This window comes from Mandrillus leucophaeus, unplaced genomic scaffold, assembly GCF_000951045.1.
Source record: "Mandrillus leucophaeus isolate KB7577 unplaced genomic scaffold, Mleu.le_1.0 Scaffold118, whole genome shotgun sequence".
Taxonomy (NCBI): domain Eukaryota; kingdom Metazoa; phylum Chordata; class Mammalia; order Primates; family Cercopithecidae; genus Mandrillus; species Mandrillus leucophaeus.
In genome coordinates this window covers 1,501,969-1,522,732 of record NW_012100098.1, presented here as the reverse complement: position 1 = coordinate 1,522,732, position 20,764 = coordinate 1,501,969, and the positions used below count along the sequence as shown (strand labels likewise).

Sequence of the window (20,764 nt, the reverse complement as noted above, 5' to 3'; positions counted from 1 at the left end):
TGTAGTCCCAGCTACTCAGGAGGCTGAGGTGGGAGAATGGCGTGAACCCGGGAGGCGGAGCTTGCAGTGAGCCGAGATCGCGCCACTGCATTCCAGCCTGGGCGACACAGCAAGACTCCTTCTCAAACAAACAAACAAACAAAAAAAATTAAAGGTTGGGGGAAACCTGCTAGAGAATCGGTGGCTGGTGCTAGTGGGAATGTCTAGCATTTGCTTGTACACTTAACTGTATAGGCACTTGGCTAAGAGCTTTATATACTGATTATCTTATTCCGCAGAGCCATCCTATGAAGTTGATTCTCTTAGTTTTCTCCATTTTCTAATTGGGCAGCCCGAGTCCTGTGAGCCTAAGAAACTTGCCTCATGTTGCTCGGCTAACAAGTGAACCAGGATTTAAGCTTAGGCTGTCTGACCTCAGAGCCCAGGCTGTTAATCCCTATGTAATTATATCTCCCTGAAGGTGCTCTCAGTGATAGAGGAGGTAGCAGAGAAACTAAAAGAATTATTTCTGGCTGGGCATGGTGGCTTACATCTGTAATCCCAGCACTTTGGGAGGCCAAGTTGGGTGGATCACCTGAGGTCAGGAGTTCGAGACCAGCCTGGCCAACGTGGCGAAACCCCGTCTCTACCACAAATACAAAAAACTAGCCAGACGCCGTGGCAGGCGCCTGTAATCCCAGCAACTTGGGAGGTTGAGACAGGAGAATTGCTTGAACCCAGGAAGCAAAGGTTGCAGTGAGCCGAGATTGCGCCATTGCTTTCCAGCCTGGGCAACAAGAGCAAAACTCCATCTCAAAAAAAGAGAATGATTTCTTCCGTTTGTACTGAGAGGCATGCTATGGAAACACACAAGCCCAAATTATTTCGAAGTGGACAAGTTGTAGATGTTAGATACCTCTCAAGGTAAAGGTATAAAACCAATCTTACATTCATAGTTGGTTTGTAATAAATGTTATTTTATTCTGAATTTAAGTAGTGATAAATATATGGGATGTTTTAGACCTAAAGAAGTGGGTCTTTGTGGCAAATTGTATTTCCTAAATGACTGCAACTATATTTCCCATCCCACATATTTTTCTTACAATGTGACTTTGATACTCCTTCCAACAGGCAGGGTCTACCCATGTCCCTTCCTTGAATTTGGGCGGAGGTTTGACTGCTTTGATCTATGGTCTATGGTGGATGTGATGCTCTGTGGTATCTAAGGCTAGGCTGCTAGAATAATACAGTTTCTGCCAGGTTCATTTCCTTTTGGTGTCTTGCTCTGGGGAAGGGCAGCTGTCATGCTTTGAGGAGCCTAAGCTAACCCACACAAAGGGACTACAGGTTGAACATCCCTAATCCAAAATGCTCCAAAATCCAAAAATTTTTGAGCACCAGCGTGCTCAAAGGAAATGCTCGTTGGAGCATGTTGGATTTCGGATTTTCAGATTAGGGATGCCCAGTCAGATGTATATGAAAATATTCTAAAATCCCCCAAAATCAGAAATCTGCAATACTTTCCGGTCTGAACATTTTGGATAAAGGATGCTCATCCTGTAGTTGAAGAGGACCACATCAAGAAGAACAAAGGCCCCTAGCCAACAGCCAGCATCATGCGCCAGATGTAAGCGTGAATAAACCTTCAGATGGTTCTAGCCCCCGGCCTTGGAGTCTTCCACCTGAAGCCCCAGATATTGTGGAGTAGAGATAAGCTGTTCCTGCTGCCCTGCCCGAGTTGCTGGCTTATAGAATCCATGCATAGATTAAATGGTTGTTTGATGCCACAAGTTTTTGGGGTAATTTGTTATATGGCCATAGTAACTGGGACAATATTATTTTTCCTCCCATCTCAAAGGACTTTAATGTTGTCTTCATAAATGACCATTTTTGAGCAGATGTTTAGTGTGGACCTACTAGAATTCAGCCCTGGAGATGCAAAGGTGAATGGAACATAATCTGTTTCTTTAAATGGCACCACAGCCAGAAGACTGTTAAATTGACCTGTTACTCTTATATGTGTAAAGATATTTCCAGAGAGACCCTCGTTGCTATGCTGGTGAGACCTAATAAAAGTTAGGGCCACTGAATCTAAGAAAACATTATATTACGCACTCGAGAGAAGGTGGCAGTATGGTTTCTCTAAAGCCCAGGCAGGCTAATAATTTGAATTTTTTTTATAGAGGTAAGCATGCATGTGAATAAAGAGAAAGACTTTATCTGGACTTTCAACGACCCTAATAAAATCTGTACAGGTAGTTATTTTAAAGTCACAAAGGAATTAAAGGAATTTACACTGTGTATAAAGAACTATCTTAGCCAGTGTGGTGGAGTACACTTGTAGTCCTAACTACTAATGAGGCTGAGGTGGAAGGGATTGTGTGTGGCCATGAATTTGAGGCTACAGTGAGCTATGACTACACCTGTAAATAGCCACTGCACTTCCAGCCTGGACGACATAGCGAGACCCTGTCTCTAAGAAAATTAAAAAAAAAAAAAACTGTCTTAAAAAATAAAGTAGGGATAAAGCACCACTTCTATAATATTGGTAGAGTCACCAATAAGAAGTAAGGAATTCATGGTGAAACCTTGAGGTTTCCAGTGGCATTGTTATCCCAGGCTGTAACACACTAAATCCCTGGAGATGAACTGCAGGAAGACATGGTGTGGCTCTTTGGTCAGAAAACCAACAGTGCATTTGATACGGGGAGGGTAAGAATGTGTTCAGAGTGATGTGAATGATATTTGCAGGGTGCTGAATCTGATCACACGAAGGTGTTCCTAGTGTGGCCATGGCCCTGCCGACTCTGTGTGCCGAGTGTTGTCAGAAAGAGTGTGGTAGAATGCTGTGTGGTGTTGTGGGGAAAAGATGGGACTTAGACCCTAGAGACCTGAGTTGGACATGTGCCCCATCGTTTTACTGGTTTACCACTTGTGAGCCCCTTAGCTTCTCCGAGGCTTTACTATCCATAAAGTGAGGCAGCTATACCTGCCTCAGCTCCTGAGTTCCTGTGGGGATCACAGGAGAGGATGAAAGTGAAAACTCTTGATACAATAACACAGCGTAGCTCTACACAGTGTTTTCTTACGGGAAACAAACTGAAAACACCCTACCTGAATGTAAAACTGGTGTCTCTGATCCTGCAATCATAGTTGGGTAGAGTTGTGGTCTTTGTTCTATCCCAAAGAAACTGGAGGGGATTGGGATAAGGGCCAGGGAAGAATAATTAAAGTAATCATGGTTGTATTAGGCTATTCTTATCGCTTTGGCCTATCTGGTGAATTTCTCATCCGGAAAGAGTGCTGAGAATCAGTTTATGATCAAGTCGTAAAATCACGAAGTGAAAGGGCAGAACTAGAAGGTTGCCTGGTGAAATTTGGAAGAGTCAAGTCTAGGGTACCTACACAGGACAGTGCTCCACAACCAGTACTAAATTTATGAAATTAATTATCCACAAGTAGTAATTAAGTTAAAATTCATAATTACTGTAGCTTCAAAAGAGTTTTAGGTGCGCTCCTGGACCTTCATCTGTTAGGACAAACTTAGATGTTGTGTGCCGTGCCTCTTCCTTTCAACAGGGGGCGCCATCGCACTGCACGCTCCCACACTGCTCCTGGTGAGGGTCTGAGGCGGGATGTTGGGCTAAATGGCTGTGAGTCTGACCCTGTGTGGCAGTTTTTGAGAATTCTTAGCTGGGCTATGGTGTCACTGAGTGGCCTGTATTTTCTGAGGCCCAGCTGTGTTAGGCGCCTCTGTAACACGGAGCTAGACAGTCTGCCCAGATTGAAACTTGTCAGCCTTACTCGAAACACAGCCTGTCTCATGAATCAAATTTGCATTTACATCCTACCACAAACCACCTTCCAATCATACTTTGGAACCATGTTCAAACCCTGCCAAGGTGGTTTTGTCTTTAGTTTAAATTTGACTAACTTGTTAATGACAAAAGTCTATGCTAGTCGGGCTTTTGTTCTGACCACTTCCTAACTGGTTTATGTGTAGAGTGATTTTGTTACTCCTGTGATTTGGTTTTCTGATTTGTGTTATTTCTGCTACGTAATTCTTCCGTCTTGGAATAAGGAGAGTTTTAGGTATGTATTGTTTACATACACGGTGTGTAAAATTTTTAACCTGATGAGTCACTATGAAACAGATTCTAAGGGGCTGTTATCATTAGTCCAGATTTAGCTTTTCAGAGAGAATTTAATTTAGTGTGTGTGATTTAATGAACTGAGATTTACAGTAAATTTAGATGCTTTTATAATTGTCACTTTTGTTTCAGTGGAAAATGAATGTTAACAGAAGGCTAGCCAAAATGTCTGTATTTAAAAGATGTTTAGGAAAAGGCATATAAAACAAAACAATTGTCCAGTGTTGGGTCAGTGATCAAACAATGTAAACTTAAAAACAAAACTAGATTCAAACATAGCTGGAAAGGATTTTAAAGGTCATATAGTTCAGTCCCTTCTTTCTGGTTAATCATGAGAAAAATGAGGTTCAAAGAGGTTAAATGACTTGCCCAAAGCCACGCAGCTAGTTCCTGACAGAGCTGAAACTTGAACAGCAGTTTCTTACTGAAACTTGCCACTTCCTAATTAGTGGTTAAGGAGACACATTTTTACTTGGGTGGTGTTTTTTTGTTATGTTTTTAGGTTTTACATTGAGGGGGGGATTAATATTTATTGAATCTCTACTAGTTGTTAAGTACTTTAAAAAATACATTAGCTGGGCGTGGTGGCACATGCTTGTAGTTCCATCTCCTTAGGAAACTGAGGCTGGAGGTTCCCTTGAGCCCAGGAGTTCAAGTCCAACTTGGGCAACATAGCAAAATCTTGTCTCTAAAGAACAGATATATATTTCTTCATGTAATTCTTACGTAGCCCTATGAAATACAGTCATGTGCCGCATAACAGCATTTTGGTCAGTGATGGACCACACTGTTGTTATATGATGGTAGTCCCATAAGATAATACTGTATTTTTACTTCACCTTTTCTCTGTTAGATACAAATACTTATTGTGTTACAATTGCCTACAGTATCCAGTAAAGTTACATACAGTATAGTTTTCTAGCCTAGGAGCAAGAGGCTACACCACTTAGACTATGCCATCTAGGTTTGTGTAAGTACATGCTGTGAGGTTCACACAGCAACAAAATTGCCTAACGCTGCATATTAACAGCCCCACTTTACAGATTAGGAAACAGTGCAAGAAGGTTAATACCTTGCTCAAGGTCATGTGGTTAATATTAAAGCTGGCATTTGAGCCTTTCTGACCTATTCCTGCTATGATTCCCACTGTGACTCCTAGTGATGGTAATTCTGATCTTTTCAGGGGTATGGGCAGTGGTGGTAGTTATCTTTGAAATGTATCTTTTTCAGACTTCTCACTCTGTAAAATATGTAATTAGACACAGATATGTGTAGAGTGGCCTTTCTCAGAAGACCCATAGCTCTTAGCAGTTGCTTGGCTAATCTTCATACCATCTCTGTAAGATAAACAGTGTTTTCTGGTTGGGTAGTTGAGGCCCAGATAGGCTCAGGGACTCACTCAGCGCCTTATCACAAACCCACATGGCCCAGCCCCCAGTTCCGTTCTTCGTCCTGTCTAGCATAGATTTCACCACTTTTGTTCTTTCCTGTCTTACACCAAGATTGTTTAAGTACTTCCCAAAAATAATGAGCCACGTGTGGGTGTGTTCGTTCTCCAGAATGAATCACTGTGAAAGAGGTTGTGAACTAAGGAAAGGAGCATAAGTATCTGGAAGCAGAGGCTCCTGACTCTTCAGTCCCTCTAATTGGTGGGCTCTGGAGTGAGTGCTTTTCTAAAAGGCAACTGTGGGTTTGGGCTTGTGTCTCACTGTGCTCAGAATAGTCCTCTCTTGAAGTTGTTACTTTTCCCTTCTTGCTTCCCAAAATAGAACCAGTGTTGTTCTCTTTGTTGGACACCACAACACAAATATTGAGAGGTGTGCTTTCCATAGGGAACCCCTTTTAAAGTGCCTGAATGTCCCCACTGCCACAAAGGGGAATGGGAGTTAGCTTTCTTGAGTTAACAAGATTCCAGCGTGAGTAAAAGAGGTTTGGATCAAGTATTCTGAGACTTTCAGAAGTAAATGTAAAAGCAGAAAGAATAAGAGAGGGAGCAAACAAAGGTATTTGGAAGAGAAAATGAAGAGATTCCTTAGTCTTTTTTGTGTCTAAACGGGTTAGAATAAAAATTCAGGAGAAATTTACTTTTTAAAATCCCTTTTATGATTTAGATCCTAGTCTAATGGGCACCTACTTTAAATGTTCTGACTTTAAGAAATACCACTACCCAAACTCTTAAGCAAGAGGCTGCATGTTTTGGAATTTCTCCCAGAAGAAAGGGATCTGATGAAACGTGAAAAAATACAACAGGCCATAAGTGAAGATCTGCACTGTCTACACTGTCTGTCCACCTGCCAGGACTGCCTCCTTGGTTTCCTTGGGTGGGACTAGCAAGGAATCGGCTCATTTATAGAAAGCCTGAGGAAGGAGGGGTTGGGCACTGAGATATTTAGAATCTGTCTTTGGATTTGAAAAGCCAAGAGATGACTTTCAGAATATTGGAGGAAGAGACGAAGATAGACTATGTATAGCCTAAATCAGTGAGTTATGACAGGGTAGCTTTTCATGGGACTGCCCATAAGTGTCTCATCTCCAGAGGCCACAGTGTGAATGCATTGCCACTTGTTATCCAGATAGTATTGACTGAGTGTGTGATCTGGGACTCGCTTGGGCCCCCACTACCTTCACCCCTCAATGTGTGAGTGCCTCCTTCAGCACTTCCGAGCCCCGACCTCAGTGTTCTAGTGGGTAAAGCAACACTCCTGCCCATGCCAAGAGGTCAGAGCTAGGTTAGTCTCTTGGGAGACAGTGTTGGGGAGAACCAACTGCTGCTGTCTGTGCTATTCTTGTTAGTTGAATAAATAAAGGATTTCAGATTCCAGGGCTGCTGAAGAGGCTTTCAGAGGCGCCAAATTCATTTGCAGTAATTTCCTGTCAAATGGGACACACTTATGTATGATACTTACCCAGCAAAACTCATTAATCCCGGAGGTGATTGTGTACACTGCCTGTTTGAAAAAAATTGTGTGTGCAGACACTGGCATACATGAACGCATGTGCATGCTATCCAGGGGCCTTTCAGGATGGGTTAAATGTATTGAGCACTTTTAATGCATTATCTCACTTAGTTGTCACAATAACTTCACAAGGGAGGCACTCAAGTTCTCCTCTTTGGAGGATATCCTTTGTGCCCTCGTGAATGAGGGGCACCTGACTTGGACTACTAAAGGCAGGAGGACGATAATGGAGTGGTCAGGGAAAGCTTTTCAAAAGAAGTGACATTTGAGTTGAATTTTGAAGGATATGTAAGAATTAGGCAGGAAAAAAGCATTGCAGCAAAAGAATGTGTGAGAGCATGCATGCTGCAGGAAGCCGTGGGCGTGCTTGGTTCCTGCTGGGGGAGATAGGGCTGGTGATAGCTCCAGGAACCCTAGGTGGCTCTGCATGAAGTGGGGGGCAGCCCCACATTCTCCAAAAGGAAGATGCTTTCCTCTTGTCAGGCATCTCAATTTGAAGAAAAGGTAGTTCCTCTGTCTCTCACAGGCATAAAGTAGAGCACTTAGAGGATAATAGCGGAGCCTCAAAAGCTCAATAAACAGGTGAAGTTGTGCTCAGTTAAGGGTATCTGTTTGGCCCCATCTCTATAAAAACTGTTTTGGAACATCAAGTATGCTAACGGATTATATTCTAAGTTTGGAAAAGGACCTGCAAAGGATCTCACCATTGATGTCAATGTCTGCTCCCCAATTTCCTGCAGCTCTGCTGTGTGCGTGCACCAGCTGCCTCCAGGCCAACTACACGTGTGAGACAGATGGGGCCTGCATGGTTTCCATTTTCAATCTGGATGGGATGGAGCACCATGTGCGCACCTGCATCCCCAAAGTGGAGCTGGTCCCTGCCGGGAAGCCTTTCTACTGCCTGAGCTCAGAGGACCTGCGCAACACCCACTGCTGCTACACTGACTACTGCAACAGGATCGACTTGAGGGTGCCCAGTGGTGAGTGCATGCCCTTGTTGGACTAGTGGCTCAGCTTGGAGGTAGGGCACCCCGTCGCTTCATTTTTTTCTACGCTTGCCCACTCGCTTGGTTTGACGATAAAGATGCCTTTCGGATGCTCCCCAAGGTGACAAAGGCTGGGGTTTCTCAGGAGTTGCTTTTGTAGATTAGAGGGGGAGGAAGCAGATTTTCAAGTTAGTCCCAGAGGTGCCAGCAGTGTTTTGAGTAGTGGCTGAGCAGCCATAGGCAGTGGTGAGGAGTGGAAGAACCAGGCAGGGATCCCCGCGGGAGGATGTGGGACTGATCCAGAAAGAGATGGCCCTAGAGCTGAGCAAAGGTGACTCCTCAAGAGAGGATGGTGGTCAGATGTGAGAAGGGACCAGAATAGAAAAAGGCCAGTTATCAAAGCTGAGAAGCACCACATACCACCCTTTTGCAAGTCTTCCATTCAGGAGAAGGAGAGAAACTAGAGTGGAGCTTAGGGGAGCTGTGGAAAGTTAAAGAGCAGAAACAGGCATCTGTGTAGGGGCCTGAGGTGGGGATAGTATCATGAAATGCGTGAGATTACAAAGTGGGTTGTGGCTTTGACTGGAAAGAGGTGCCTTAACTAAAGAAGTTGGGCATTTGAGAGCATCTAGGCAGACAGACTAGCCCAGGAAGATCAGAGAGATCAAGGGAGCCTGAGCATGTCAACAAGGAAAGGGTTCTTTTTCACTCTTCACTTTGAGGGAGGTGTTTTTACTCTTTCCCTTGTTTTTACTTCTCATTCTTTCCCTCTCCTCTCTCACTTGACCCAGGTCACCTCAAGGAGCCTGAGCACCCGTCCATGTGGGGCCCGGTGGAGCTGGTAGGCATCATCGCCGGCCCGGTGTTCCTCCTGTTCCTCATCATCATCATTGTTTTCCTTGTCATTAACTATCATCAGCGTGTCTATCACAACCGCCAGAGACTGGACATGGAAGATCCCTCATGTGAGATGTGTCTCTCCAAAGACAAGACGCTCCAGGATCTTGTCTACGATCTCTCCACCTCAGGGTCTGGCTCAGGTACTGAGTTCTCCAGGGCATTGTGTCTGTGGTTGACTTTAATCAGTTTCCCAGAAGGATAGAGTGCTTATAGAGAAGGCTGGGGGCACTGCATTTGTTTCTGCCAGCATTGAGTCATTTGGTTTCCTAGTTCCCCTTCTTTTGGAGTCTGACGTGTAATAAGATAAGATAATGGGTTCACAGAAAATCTCTCATTCCCTGGGACTCCCAAGTTCTAGTACACAATTATCCACTACAGAAGTTCTGCCTCTCTAAGCTTTGCAACTGTACGTACATCTATTAAAATTTAGCTGGTTCCACCTGAGCAGTGGAGTGCTCAATTTCAGGGCCCCTTTTGAGAAACAGGAGTGTGCCAGATTCCTGTGAGGTGGTGACAGCTAATCATTGATCTCTGAGCAACCACAAGGGGAGTTTAAGGACATCCAGTAAAGCTTAGAGTTGGGATTTGGTGAATCATTGACTTGTACCAGTTGCCCAAGGGTTTTTGGTGGGGGTGAAAATAAAGGCAGTGTGGGCCTCCAGCATAGCATCAGCACTATTTCCTGTACTGCCTTTTGTTGACCAAGTCTTTCTCAGATGTGGAAAATGAACCAAACACTAGACCTTGGCATAAGACGAGAATTTAGGATAAAAGGGCTTGGGGTTGTTTAGGTCTCAGGGTATATAGCTCAGCTAGTTGTTAAATGTGAACATGAATGCAGAAGAATTTTTTTACTTACTTACTTATTTATTTATTTAGAAACAGAGTCTTGCTCTGTTTCTCAGGCAGCAGTGCAGTGGCACAGTCTCCGCTAACTGAAACCTCCACCTGCCAGGTTCAAGTGATTCTCCTGCCTCAGCCTCCTGAGTAGCTGGGATTACAGGCATGCGCCACTACACCAGCTAATTTTTGTATTTTTAGTAGAGACAAGGTTTCGCCACGTCGGCCAGGCTGGTCATATGTTCTTGACCTCAAGTGATCCACCCACCTCGCAAAGAATTTTTTTAATGAAGATAAACCATTATTTTTGTGACAGTGGTATTGCGTTCCTTTTTTTTATTTTTTATTTTTTATTTTTTAGATATGGTCTCACTCTGTTGTTGCCCAGGCTGCAGTGCCATGGTGCAATCACAGCTCACTGCAGCCTCAACCTCCTGGGCTCAAGAGATCCTCCACCTTAGTCTCCTGAGTAGCTGAGATGTCAGGCATGTGCCACCAAGCCTGGCAATTTTTTTTTTTTAATTTTTGTGGAAGGTCTCACTTTGTTGCCCAGGCTAGTCTCAAATTCTTGACTTCAAGTCCGTTCTTATCAAAGAAAAAACATCCACAAACATCACTGTTGCCATTCTAGCTAAAACACAGAGGATCTTATTTGTGAGAACTTTTGCATGTTTTTATATGTTTCCTTGACGTGGGACAAGACTGTTGTTCTGTGGGGAAATTATGCCGTCAGTCATGCCCAGACATTCTGCTTGACACGGGAGTACTTTGAGCTGTGACATCTCCTGAATTTCAGTGGCTTTGCTTTTATTAAGCTCTGCAGTAGAGAGCACCAAAATGATGGATGTATTTAAAAGCTGCATATTTTTAGAAACAGTAAAAATCTAGGGCTCGTTCCTTGTTGAAAGAGGTAGGGCAGTGGTTAGAACCTCCTGGCTGACTGTGGGAATTGATTTGCTGCTAGAGGAGGGTAAATTGGGTTTTCCAAAGTATTTTTAAGACCCAGACCAGCTGAAACAAGGGAAGGGCCATGGTAGTTGTTTAGTCATCTGTAGCAAAATGTTTAATAACTATTTCTCTCTGAGTGGTTTAGTATATTCTTCATTCAGAATATGCAGAGCTTCCAAGGTGTTAGGTTTCTAATGATGTGGTTTTTAAAGTAGTAAGTCCATGCTGCTCATATGACTTTCAATTCATTTAAATAAGTATATACTGAATACCTTCTGGGTGATATAGTTTTAGACAGATTAGAAAGAGGCTGACCTGGCTGGGCGCAGTGGCTCACATCTGTAATCCCAACACTTTGGGAGGCCGAGGCAGGCGGATCACGAGGTCTGGAGATCCAGACCATCCTGGCTAACACGGTGAAACCCCGTCTCTACTAAAAATACAAAAAATTAGCCGGGCGTGGTGACGGGCGCCTGTAGTCCCAGCTACTCGGGAGGCTGAGGAGAATGGTGTGAACCTCGGAGGCGGAGCTTGCAGTGAGCCGAAATCACGCCACTACACTCCAGCCTGGGTGACAGAGGCGAGACTGTGTCTCAAAAAAAAAAAAGAAGTCTGACTCCAGGATTGGATCAGAGAGACAGGAATTGTTGGGAAGAGTCTCACAGAGGAGGGCACATTTAAAGGTGTCTTGAGGCTGGGCAGCCACACCTATAATCCCAGCACTTTGGGAGGCCGGGGTGGGCAGATCACATGAGGTCAAAAGTTCGAGACCAGCCTGACTAACATGGTGAAACCTCGTCTCTACTAAATACAAAATATTAACCGGGTGTAGTGGCGCATGCCTGTAATTCCAGCTACTCGGGAAACTGAGGCAGGAGAATTGCTTGAACCTGGGAGGCAGAGGCTTCAGTGAGCCCAGATCATGCCATTGCACTCCAGCCTGGGCAACAAGAGCAAAGCTCCGTCTCAAAAAACAAAACAAAACAAAAGGCCGGTCACGGTGACTCACACCTGTAATCCCAGCACTTTGGGAGGCCGAGGTGGGTAGATCACCTCAGGTCAGGAGTTCGAGACCATCCTGAGCAACATGATGAAACCCCCATCTCTACTAAAAATACAAAAATTAGCTGGGTGTGGCGGCGGGCGCCTGTAATCCCAGCTACTTGGAAGGCTGAGGCAGGAGAATTGCATGAACCTAGGAGGTGGAGGTTGCAGTAAGCCGAAATCATACCATTGCATTCCAGCCTGAGTGACAGAGCGAGATTCCATCTCAAAAAAAATAAAATAAAAAAGGAGTCTTAAAGAATGAGTTGCAATTTTAAATTTAAGAGAGGCAAGAGGGCAAAGAACATTCCAGGCCAATGAAAATATCTTCAGTAAAAAGACAAAGACATGAAAGTCCACTGTATGTTTAAAGAACCTTTATGATAAGGAGACCAGCATGATGTGCTTGTGCTAGGGAAGCAGGGGGAAGTCAGGCTGGCCCGGGTGTAGAGGACCTTGAGGGCTGACCTTTATCTTATAGGTAAGGGGCTTCTACTGAAAGTTTCCATGTGGGAAACGAATGTTCATTTTTTCCTTTGGAAGGAATTCTGGCAGTGGTGTGGAGGATGAATTCATTCACTACCAGCCGCCTTTTGGGAAGGGTGCGGTGAGGCGGGTTGTGTGTGGATGCACACGGCAAGAGCAGGCTGAGATGGGAGGCAAAAGACCTGTTGGAAGTCTTTTAGAGAAGGTCCAAAAGTAGGACAGGCGGACAGAGATGGAGAGGCGGGGGCTAATTTGAGAAACATTTTGGTGGTTCTATACTGTTGTCATTAAAAGCATAGATTATAGAGTCAGACAGTCCTAGATTTTAAGCCCTGCTTTGCCACTTAACTGCTTGTATGAATTTGAATATTACGTAACCTCCTCTTTGAGCCTTAGTTTTCTTGTTTATAAAATGGGAATGATAACAGTGCCTTACCTTCCAGGTGGTTTGGGGAAGTGAGATAATTTATGTAAAGCCCTTAGCATGGAGCCTAATGCATAGTAAGCATGCAGTGAATGGTAGTTCCCATCTACCAGACCTAGGGATTAATAATATATTTATTAATTTGGGGGTGGGAGTAAGAGAGTTAAAGAGTCAGTTGTGATGGTAAGGGTGATTAGATACATAGATCCACATTGAATGAGTCACATGAAGCAATGTTGAGTTTTATAAAGACAGTAAAATTAATCTTAGACTAAACATAGATAGTCCTCCATTCTACCTCTGGAGTTGTGCTTGCGAGCAGAGCTTTGCTCTCTTTGGAGGTGGGAACCCATGGGCCTCACAGCACTGCCCTCTAGTGGCTAATAAGCAGAACAGCCAGAAGGTGGCCCCCAGCACTTGAGCCTCCAGTTTCATGTTCTCTGCCCGCTTTCCTTCCTGCACCAAAATAAAGCAGATGTGGGTAGGTCGGCCCACAGGTGGCTGGCTGAAAAGTCGGTAAATCTGGTCAAACATTTACGTTCAAATCTATCATCTATGCTTACTGAGAGGAGAAATTGCGTAGATAAGGAGTAGCTAATCATACATGTTTCCCATTTGTGTTCACTCTTTGCCCATCTCTCCACCTGGCTCAGCCCTCTGGTAGATTACCTGGAAACGTGCAGGAGCAGCAGCAGCTGTCCCTGGTTAATGCACCAGTGTAGGATGAAGACACCATGTTAAGGGTCTTTCCATTGTGCCAATTAGTGTGGGAGTTGGAAAATTTGTCAAATTTGCAGTGTCAGGTTTCTTCCCATTCTTTGGTCCACAGGGTTACCTCTCTTTGTCCAGCGCACAGTGGCCCGAACCATCGTGTTACAAGAGATTATTGGCAAGGGTCGGTTTGGGGAAGTATGGCGCGGCCGCTGGAGGGGTGGTGATGTGGCTGTGAAAATATTCTCTTCTCGTGAAGAACGGTCTTGGTTCCGGGAAGCGGAGATATACCAGACGGTCATGCTGCGCCATGAAAACATCCTTGGATTTATTGCCGCTGACAATAAAGGTAAGGGCTGGGCTTGGATACAGCGTTCCCAGATGGAGGGTGCCAGAGAAAGTGCATAGCTATGGGATGCACAGCTCTGTTTGCCTTCATCATTGTAACCCGTAGAAAGAGAACTTGAATAAGGTCAAGGTTTCCACGCTTTTCTTAAGGCGTGGAGCCTTTTATTCCATGAAAAGCTTATATAGAAATCCAGGTTATCAAGCAAATAAACAAGGAGTTCTTACTCAGATAAACAAGATACATCCCCTCACCCTACCTGCTTAATTTATCTTTCTCCACTCTCCCAAACCCACCTCCAGTGTAGTTCCTGCAGGGGGTTCCGTAAGCTTATTTTGAAAATCACTGTGATGGGCTGGGCACGGTGGTTCACGCATGTAATCCCAGCACTGTGGGAGGCCGAGGCAGGCAGATCTCTTGAGGTCAGGAGTTCGTGACCAGCCTGGCCAACGTGTTGAAACCCCATCTCTACTAAAAATACAAAAATGAGCTGGGCATGGTGACATGCACCTGTAATCCCAGCTACTCAGGAGGCTGAGGCAGGCCAATTGCTTGAACCCAGGAGGCGGAGATTGCAGTGAGCTGGAGGTTGCAGTGAGCTGAGGTCGCGCCACTGCACTCCAGCCTGCGTGACAGAGTGAGACTCTGTCTCAAAAAAAAAAGAAAAAAGAAAGAAAATCGCTAGGATGAGGAATTGTGGCCTCAACCCTGGCAGGGAAGGATAACGACAGAAAAGCCTGTAGTCCACAAAGTGTCGCCTAGTGGCCTTCAGACTCCGCTCTTGGTCAGTCCTGTCCCTGAGGATTCTTCTTTCCTTCTTCCTATCCCTTTTATTGCTTTAGTTTTTGAGTCTTTTATGTGTCAGACGCCTCCCTATGTTTGAGGACATCATTGACTAGCAAAGCACGACGAGTAAGGGTGATTAGAGGAGGTAAACATGAGTTGTTCTGTTGAGCACAAATTGGGGCTGACTGACACCTGAGCCCGATGGAGACAAAGGTGGCAAGAGTTCAGGAAGAAAAACCTTCCTTGCAGGGAAGGGCACTGCAGACCTGTGCGAAGTTGAGGTGTTTGGGGCCCTGCAAGTAACTTGGATGGCTGTGGGTGGAGAGACAGGCAGAGGCCAGATTGTGAGGGGCCTTTCTGAGAGGATTGTATTCCGTTCTGAAGATAGTGGGTAGTAATTATAATTTCTTTCATTAATTCTATGACATTTATTGATTGCTGTGGGCCAGACCTCTGCTGGCTGCTTGGACCATCACGCATAAGAGCAAGACACAGTCCCTCCCCTCACAGAGCTCCCAGGAAGAAGGGGAAGTGGCACCCAGAGTGCAGAGAGGATGCCATGAATGGCTGGTTCACATTGTGGAAGGGTCTCTCTAGCAGTTGTGGCATGGCTTGCTCCTGTGGCACAGTGCAATTTAGAAGTTAGTGTCTAAAACACTCTCACCTTTTGGTAAAGTTTAAATCTTACATGTTTTAAAAGGATCAAATCATGTCTTCTCTTCAAACGTATTGGGAGGGCGCTCAGGACTTTGGGACTGGTTAGAGTGCGAGAAGCAGTGTGTTGGGTGGGCCCCTTGTTTGTGATAAGAGAAGCGAAGATGTGTGTGTTTCCAGGATCCATTCCCTTTATTGATTCTGGCAGCTTGTGTGGGTAGGGATCTGGCTTTCAAAACCCACATTAAGGCCAGGGAAGGGGAACAATCGGACTCCCTCGTTCTTGCCTTTTTAACATGGTGTATATATAGTATGGTGCCCTGGAATCAGCGCCAGCCTGGAATTTTGGAGATTTCAACTCAATTTCCAATCTTCCTATTGACAATGGTGTGGCTTAATTCGATTCCTGGCTTTGGTGTTTCTTTTTCTCCCTCCTCCTGCTCTCCTCCTCCTTGCTGTCCCTAGTGTAAAAGAGAAAATAAAGTGTATGCACTCTACCTTCCATTGCTCCTCTGAAGGATGAGATGCCTCTCTGGGAATACTTGGAAGTGGGCTGTTCATGCACTGAAAAGCATTTTTTGGCCTGGAATCCAGTAATGCATAAAGGAGATCTTTCCTTCTCACAGAAATACCATAGCCTGGTAAGAACAACAGACTGAAAAGAAACATTACAGATGAGATAGGTGCTGTGTTTGGGCTGTGTTCAGAGGATCGCTGGGACACAGGAGGCCCTCCAAGGCTTTCCTGCTTGGTGGTGGTGGATCCAGCTCATTGTGGTTCTCCTGTGCCCATGAGCAAGTCTTGGTCAGGATCAAAGCAGTGCTGCAGACAAAGCTGGTGATAGCTGTTACTTTCCCTAGGCATATGCCTCCTCTTTCCTGAGTATTTCATATTTCTAATTTGACATAATGTTCAGAATCCTACAGCTCACCTAAAAGAAATCAGGAGCCGTCCTAAGAAAGAAATGGTGTCCCCTGTCCTTACTGAGGTCCCAAACTGGTAGACCACTATAAATGAAAGGACGCTAGATGGGGTGTTAGGGGGCGTGGAGGTGGGAAATGTGAATTTGGGAGTCTAACTGGATTTTGTATTGTACACACTCATCCTTACCACTTTCACCATTTCGCTGATAGTTACGCATTTTCTGGAACTCATGTGTGGTTCTCTGCAGATAATGGCACCTGGACACAGCTGTGGCTTGTTTCTGACTATCATGAGCACGGGTCCCTGTTTGATTATCTGAACCGGTACACAGTGACAATTGAGGGGATGATTAAGCTGGCCTTGTCTGCTGCCAGTGGGCTGGCACACCTGCACATGGAGATTGTGGGCACCCAAGGTGAGTGGACTAGCGCAAGAGCGGCAAAGTGACATAGGCATGAAAGGTCTGCACCATCCTGATTTAGTTCCTAGAATTTCTTTTCACTGAGGAAGTTGGGGCTGGATCTCAGGAACTCTAGTGTAATTTAAAGGAAAGGAGGTTTGAGCTTCACTTAAGTGAGGTATCTACAGGGTGTTCCCTTCACCTCTGTCTTTAGAACTCCCTCAGGAATCCTATGATATCAATATTCAGCTACTTGTCAATCAATGGCTTGACGTAGTCATTTGTTATGAAGGAGTAATCATCTTAGAATCCCACAGTAGACATGAGAAAAAATGGAAGTAAAAAGATAAACCAGTGTACTGGGAACATCAGTTTAGTGATTTCCATGTTCATAGATGGGGATAGCTGGCTTAAAGGCCACTTGGTGGATTAGATGCTGGGCCTTACTAATCTGGGAAGGTTTTCCTGGAGGAAGAAGACCTGAAGCTCTGCTGCTTGTTGACTGTCATGTCAGCTCTTTGAGACATCCTGGATCTTGTCCAAAGGCAGGTGTGATCCCTGATGCCTGGTTGACCAGTGCCACAATGGAAAATCACCCATGAAAGTTGAGTCCTATTCCTATAGCCTGTGCAATGCCAGTTCTCATCATCGGACCTGTTTCCTTCTGAGAACTAGGAGGCATTGTAGCAACTTGCCTTCAGTCCCTCAGCACTTCTATGCCTGAGCATATTTGCTCAGGGAAGACGAGTAGTAGTAGTAAATATTAATACAAATATTAGCTAAATACACATGTCCTTCTGTGGTCTCAGCTACATGAATGCATTTAATCCTCACAACAGTCCCATGAAATAAGTACGGTCATTCTGATTTTATGGATGAGAAGACTGAGGTACAGAGGGGTAAAGTCACTTTTCCAGGGTCACTGGATTAGCAGGAGGCAAAGCCAGGACTCAAAACTATACAGTCTGGCTGGAGAGTCTATGCTTTTAACATTTATATCATCTCTCTGTAAAGATCCCTGTTTTTTTCTCTGCCAGGGAAGCCTGGAATTGCTCATCGAGACTTAAAGTCAAAGAACATTCTGGTGAAGAAAAATGGCATGTGTGCCATAGCAGACCTGGGCCTGGCTGTCCGTCACGATGCAGTCACTGACACCATCGACATTGCCCCAAATCAGAGGGTGGGGACCAAACGGTAGGAGAGCCTGGGCCTCTGCCCTTGCTAAGCAGCTTCTACTGAGTATCCCATGTGTGCCGTTTCCCATATGCACAGGAGAAGGAGGTGTCGAAAAAGGAGGCGAGGACCTTGTTCTCAGCCCACTGAAAGTTGAATTGAACATGCACTCCCCACATTGGAAAGTTACACCACTGCATCTAACAGATACAAGTGCTGAGAGCACAGCTCCATGAACTGTATGCACATTGGTGTTGGTGGTATTAAGATCAGAGAGAAGGACAATCTGGAGCAGGATTTAGAAGGATAGCAGGCAACAGGTGTGGCTAGGGAAAGAGGGAAAACACTGCCATCTCCTGTGCAGAGAGCCGTGAAGGAGGCAGGGAGCATGTTGTGCTTAGGGACTGGAGAGCAGATTTGCCAAACTATAGCAGAGGTAACCTAGGATGGAGATTTGGGGCACCCTTCAAGATTATGGGCTTGCTTCCCACTTCATGCAGAAGTGAGGTAAGAAGTAAGGAGCTGTGATTGCAAATTGACTTCATGAGTTGGAAATGGGACCGCCTTTTAATAGAGTGGAAGAGGTGGAAATCTGTTTGCTGAATCTAAATGAATTTCATTAAGATGATCCCCTGATTTATTGTGGGGGCTGGGGTGACTGGAATCCTAGTAATTACTCATAATTACTACTCAGAGTCATTAAGGGTGCCGCTGACCACCTCTAGAATTAATTTTGACGTATCTATAGTCAGGTAAGATAACAAAAGAAGTTCAGAATGAAACTTAAGCTCAACCCATCACTGTGACTACATTCAATAAAGTGAAAGACTCTGGTATTAACCAAATATTATGTACTGTTACTGCCTCTCTGACCCACATTACAAGTACTTCTGCCAAGAAGTCAGAACATGCTTCAAATAAACAAATCTTTTCTCTCTGTTTTTTTGAAACGGAGTTTCACTCTTGTTGCCCAAGCTGGAGTGCAGTGGCACAATTGCAGCTCACTGCAGCCTGCACCTCCTGGGTCCAAGTGATTCTCCTGCCTCAGCCTCCCGAGTAGCTGGTATTACAGGTGCCCGCCACCATGCCTGGCTAATTTTTTGTATTTTTAATAGAGATGGGATTTCGCGATGTTGGCCAGGCTGGTCTCCAACTCCTGCCCTCAGGTGATCCACCCACCTCAGCCTCCCAAAGTGCTGGGATTACAGGCGTGAGCCACTGCACCTGGCCAAATAAACAAACCTTAATAGTTAAAAATAGAGATACACATCAGAGTAGCCTGGTATTGCCAAATCTGTGCTGAAGTGTTTAGAATCAAATCTAAAACATGGGAGTTTGCAATGAAGATATGTGTATACTTCTTCTGCCCCAAGGGACTTTATCAGGATGATATTCTTCCACATTCAGAGGGCCCCTGAATCAATACTTTGATTTAAAGAGAGCAGTTGTCATTTTCTGTGCGTGACCATGTTTGTTTTGCTATTGCAGATATATGGCCCCTGAAGTACTTGATGAAACCATTAATATGAAACATTTTGACTCCTTTAAATGTGCTGATATTTATGCCCTCGGGCTTGTATATTGGGAGATTGCTCGAAGATGCAATTCTGGAGGTACCTTTCTTTTTTGCCTTTGCTCCTACCTCCCATTCCAGGACACTAGATCACCCAAAGCTGTTTTACTGCCCCCTTTCTTTTTACAACCTGTTGGGTGCCTGTTGCCAGAGCCTGAATCATCGTTTAAAGTTGCCATCAAAGGTGTGGAACCTTGGAGGCAGCTGTGCTTAGGGTGTGTTTATTCTTCGGGAATCAGCTTGTTGAATAGTGTTGTGTGTTAGGGTAACCATTTCTGAAGTCTCGTTTGGCTTTATAAACAAACAAACATTGTTTTATTAGTCTGTGGCAGGGAGTACCCCAGGTGCAAATAGCACAGGATTCATGCAGGGGTCTCTCACGTCAGAAGCAGTATGTTCTAATGCATTGGCTCCCAAGCCACATTCATTGGAAACCTTGCTGTTTCGTTGTTAAAATAATAGTGCTAGTTTCTAAATTTGTAAAAGTGCATAGATTTTTCTTAAAGTGAGTTTTTTCTCCCATGGTTAAAAATCGTTGGCATTTACAACTTCTTATTCATGACAGAATCCAGTAAGAAATAGTATCAGATTTAGCAGAAACACTTATTATTGTCAACTTAGTATATCAGTATTGTATGATAATTTCCACATACTCTGCCACTTGATCAAGTTCCAGGACCTCTAGAGCCCTACCTTCAGCCATTTATCTGTGATATAAGAGATTCCAGGGCAGTGAAAGTGGTTGGAAAAAAACTGGTAGTGCTCATGTCGCCAGCACATATACTAAAATTGGAACGATACAGAGAAGGTTAGCATGGCCCCTGCGCAAGGATGACATGCAAATTCCTGAAGTGTTCCATATTTTTTAAAGACCTACTATTTAATAGCACCACAGGGTGACTATAGTCAATAATGTAATTGTACATTTTAAATAACTGAAAGAATATAATTGGATTGTTTGTAACACAAAGTGTGAATGCTTGAAGGGATGGATATCCCATTTTCCATTATGTGATTATTATGCATTGCATGCCTGTATCAAAACATCTCATGTTGTACCCCATAAGTATATACATCTACTGTGTACCCACAAAAGTTAAAAAAATCTAATCTAGAAAACATCTGGCAAGTCTTCCAGCAGAACTGTTTTGTATATTAATACCCTTTTCCAGCTTCCGTTTATGACATGTTTGGTAAAATCCAAATTATGGAAATAGTGCCCAGGTAGTATTCATGGAATTGGACCTCTTAAATTTTGATCAGTATATGCAGATAAAACAGACTAAGCGACCAAGCACAGTGGCTCACGCTTGTAATCCCCAGCACTTTGGGAGGCCAAGGTGGTCAGATCACGAGGTCAAGAGATCGAGACCATCCTGGCCAACATGGTGAAACCCTGTCTGTACTAAAAATACAAAAATTAGCAGGGCGTGGTGGCGCACGCCTGTAGTCCCAGCTACTCAGGAGGCTGAGGCAGGAGAA

At 44.5% G+C, this 20,764-nt stretch overlaps 1 protein-coding gene across 4 annotated transcripts in view; it reads left to right on the top strand.

The window, feature by feature from the left end:
- The window catches only part of ACVR1B (activin A receptor, type IB), a 44,317-nt gene that overhangs the window by 14,252 nt on the left and 9,301 nt on the right, over nucleotides 1–20,764 (top strand). For 2 of the 4 annotated variants that reach the window (XM_012002373.1, XM_012002380.1), the window contains exons 2-7: nucleotides 7,828–8,067; nucleotides 8,865–9,113; nucleotides 13,545–13,775; nucleotides 16,384–16,551; nucleotides 17,574–17,730; nucleotides 19,198–19,322. In XM_012002373.1, coding sequence (XP_011857763.1) covers nucleotides 7,893–8,067; nucleotides 8,865–9,113; nucleotides 13,545–13,775; nucleotides 16,384–16,551; nucleotides 17,574–17,730; nucleotides 19,198–19,322 — 1,105 coding nt within the window. In that variant the 5' untranslated portion in view covers nucleotides 7,828–7,892. Of the gene's footprint in view, nucleotides 1–7,827; nucleotides 8,068–8,864; nucleotides 9,114–13,544; nucleotides 13,776–16,383; nucleotides 16,552–17,573; nucleotides 17,731–19,197; nucleotides 19,323–20,764 lie in introns of those variants that run through there. The other 2 variants (XM_012002388.1, XM_012002395.1) reach the window with 2 other exon arrangements.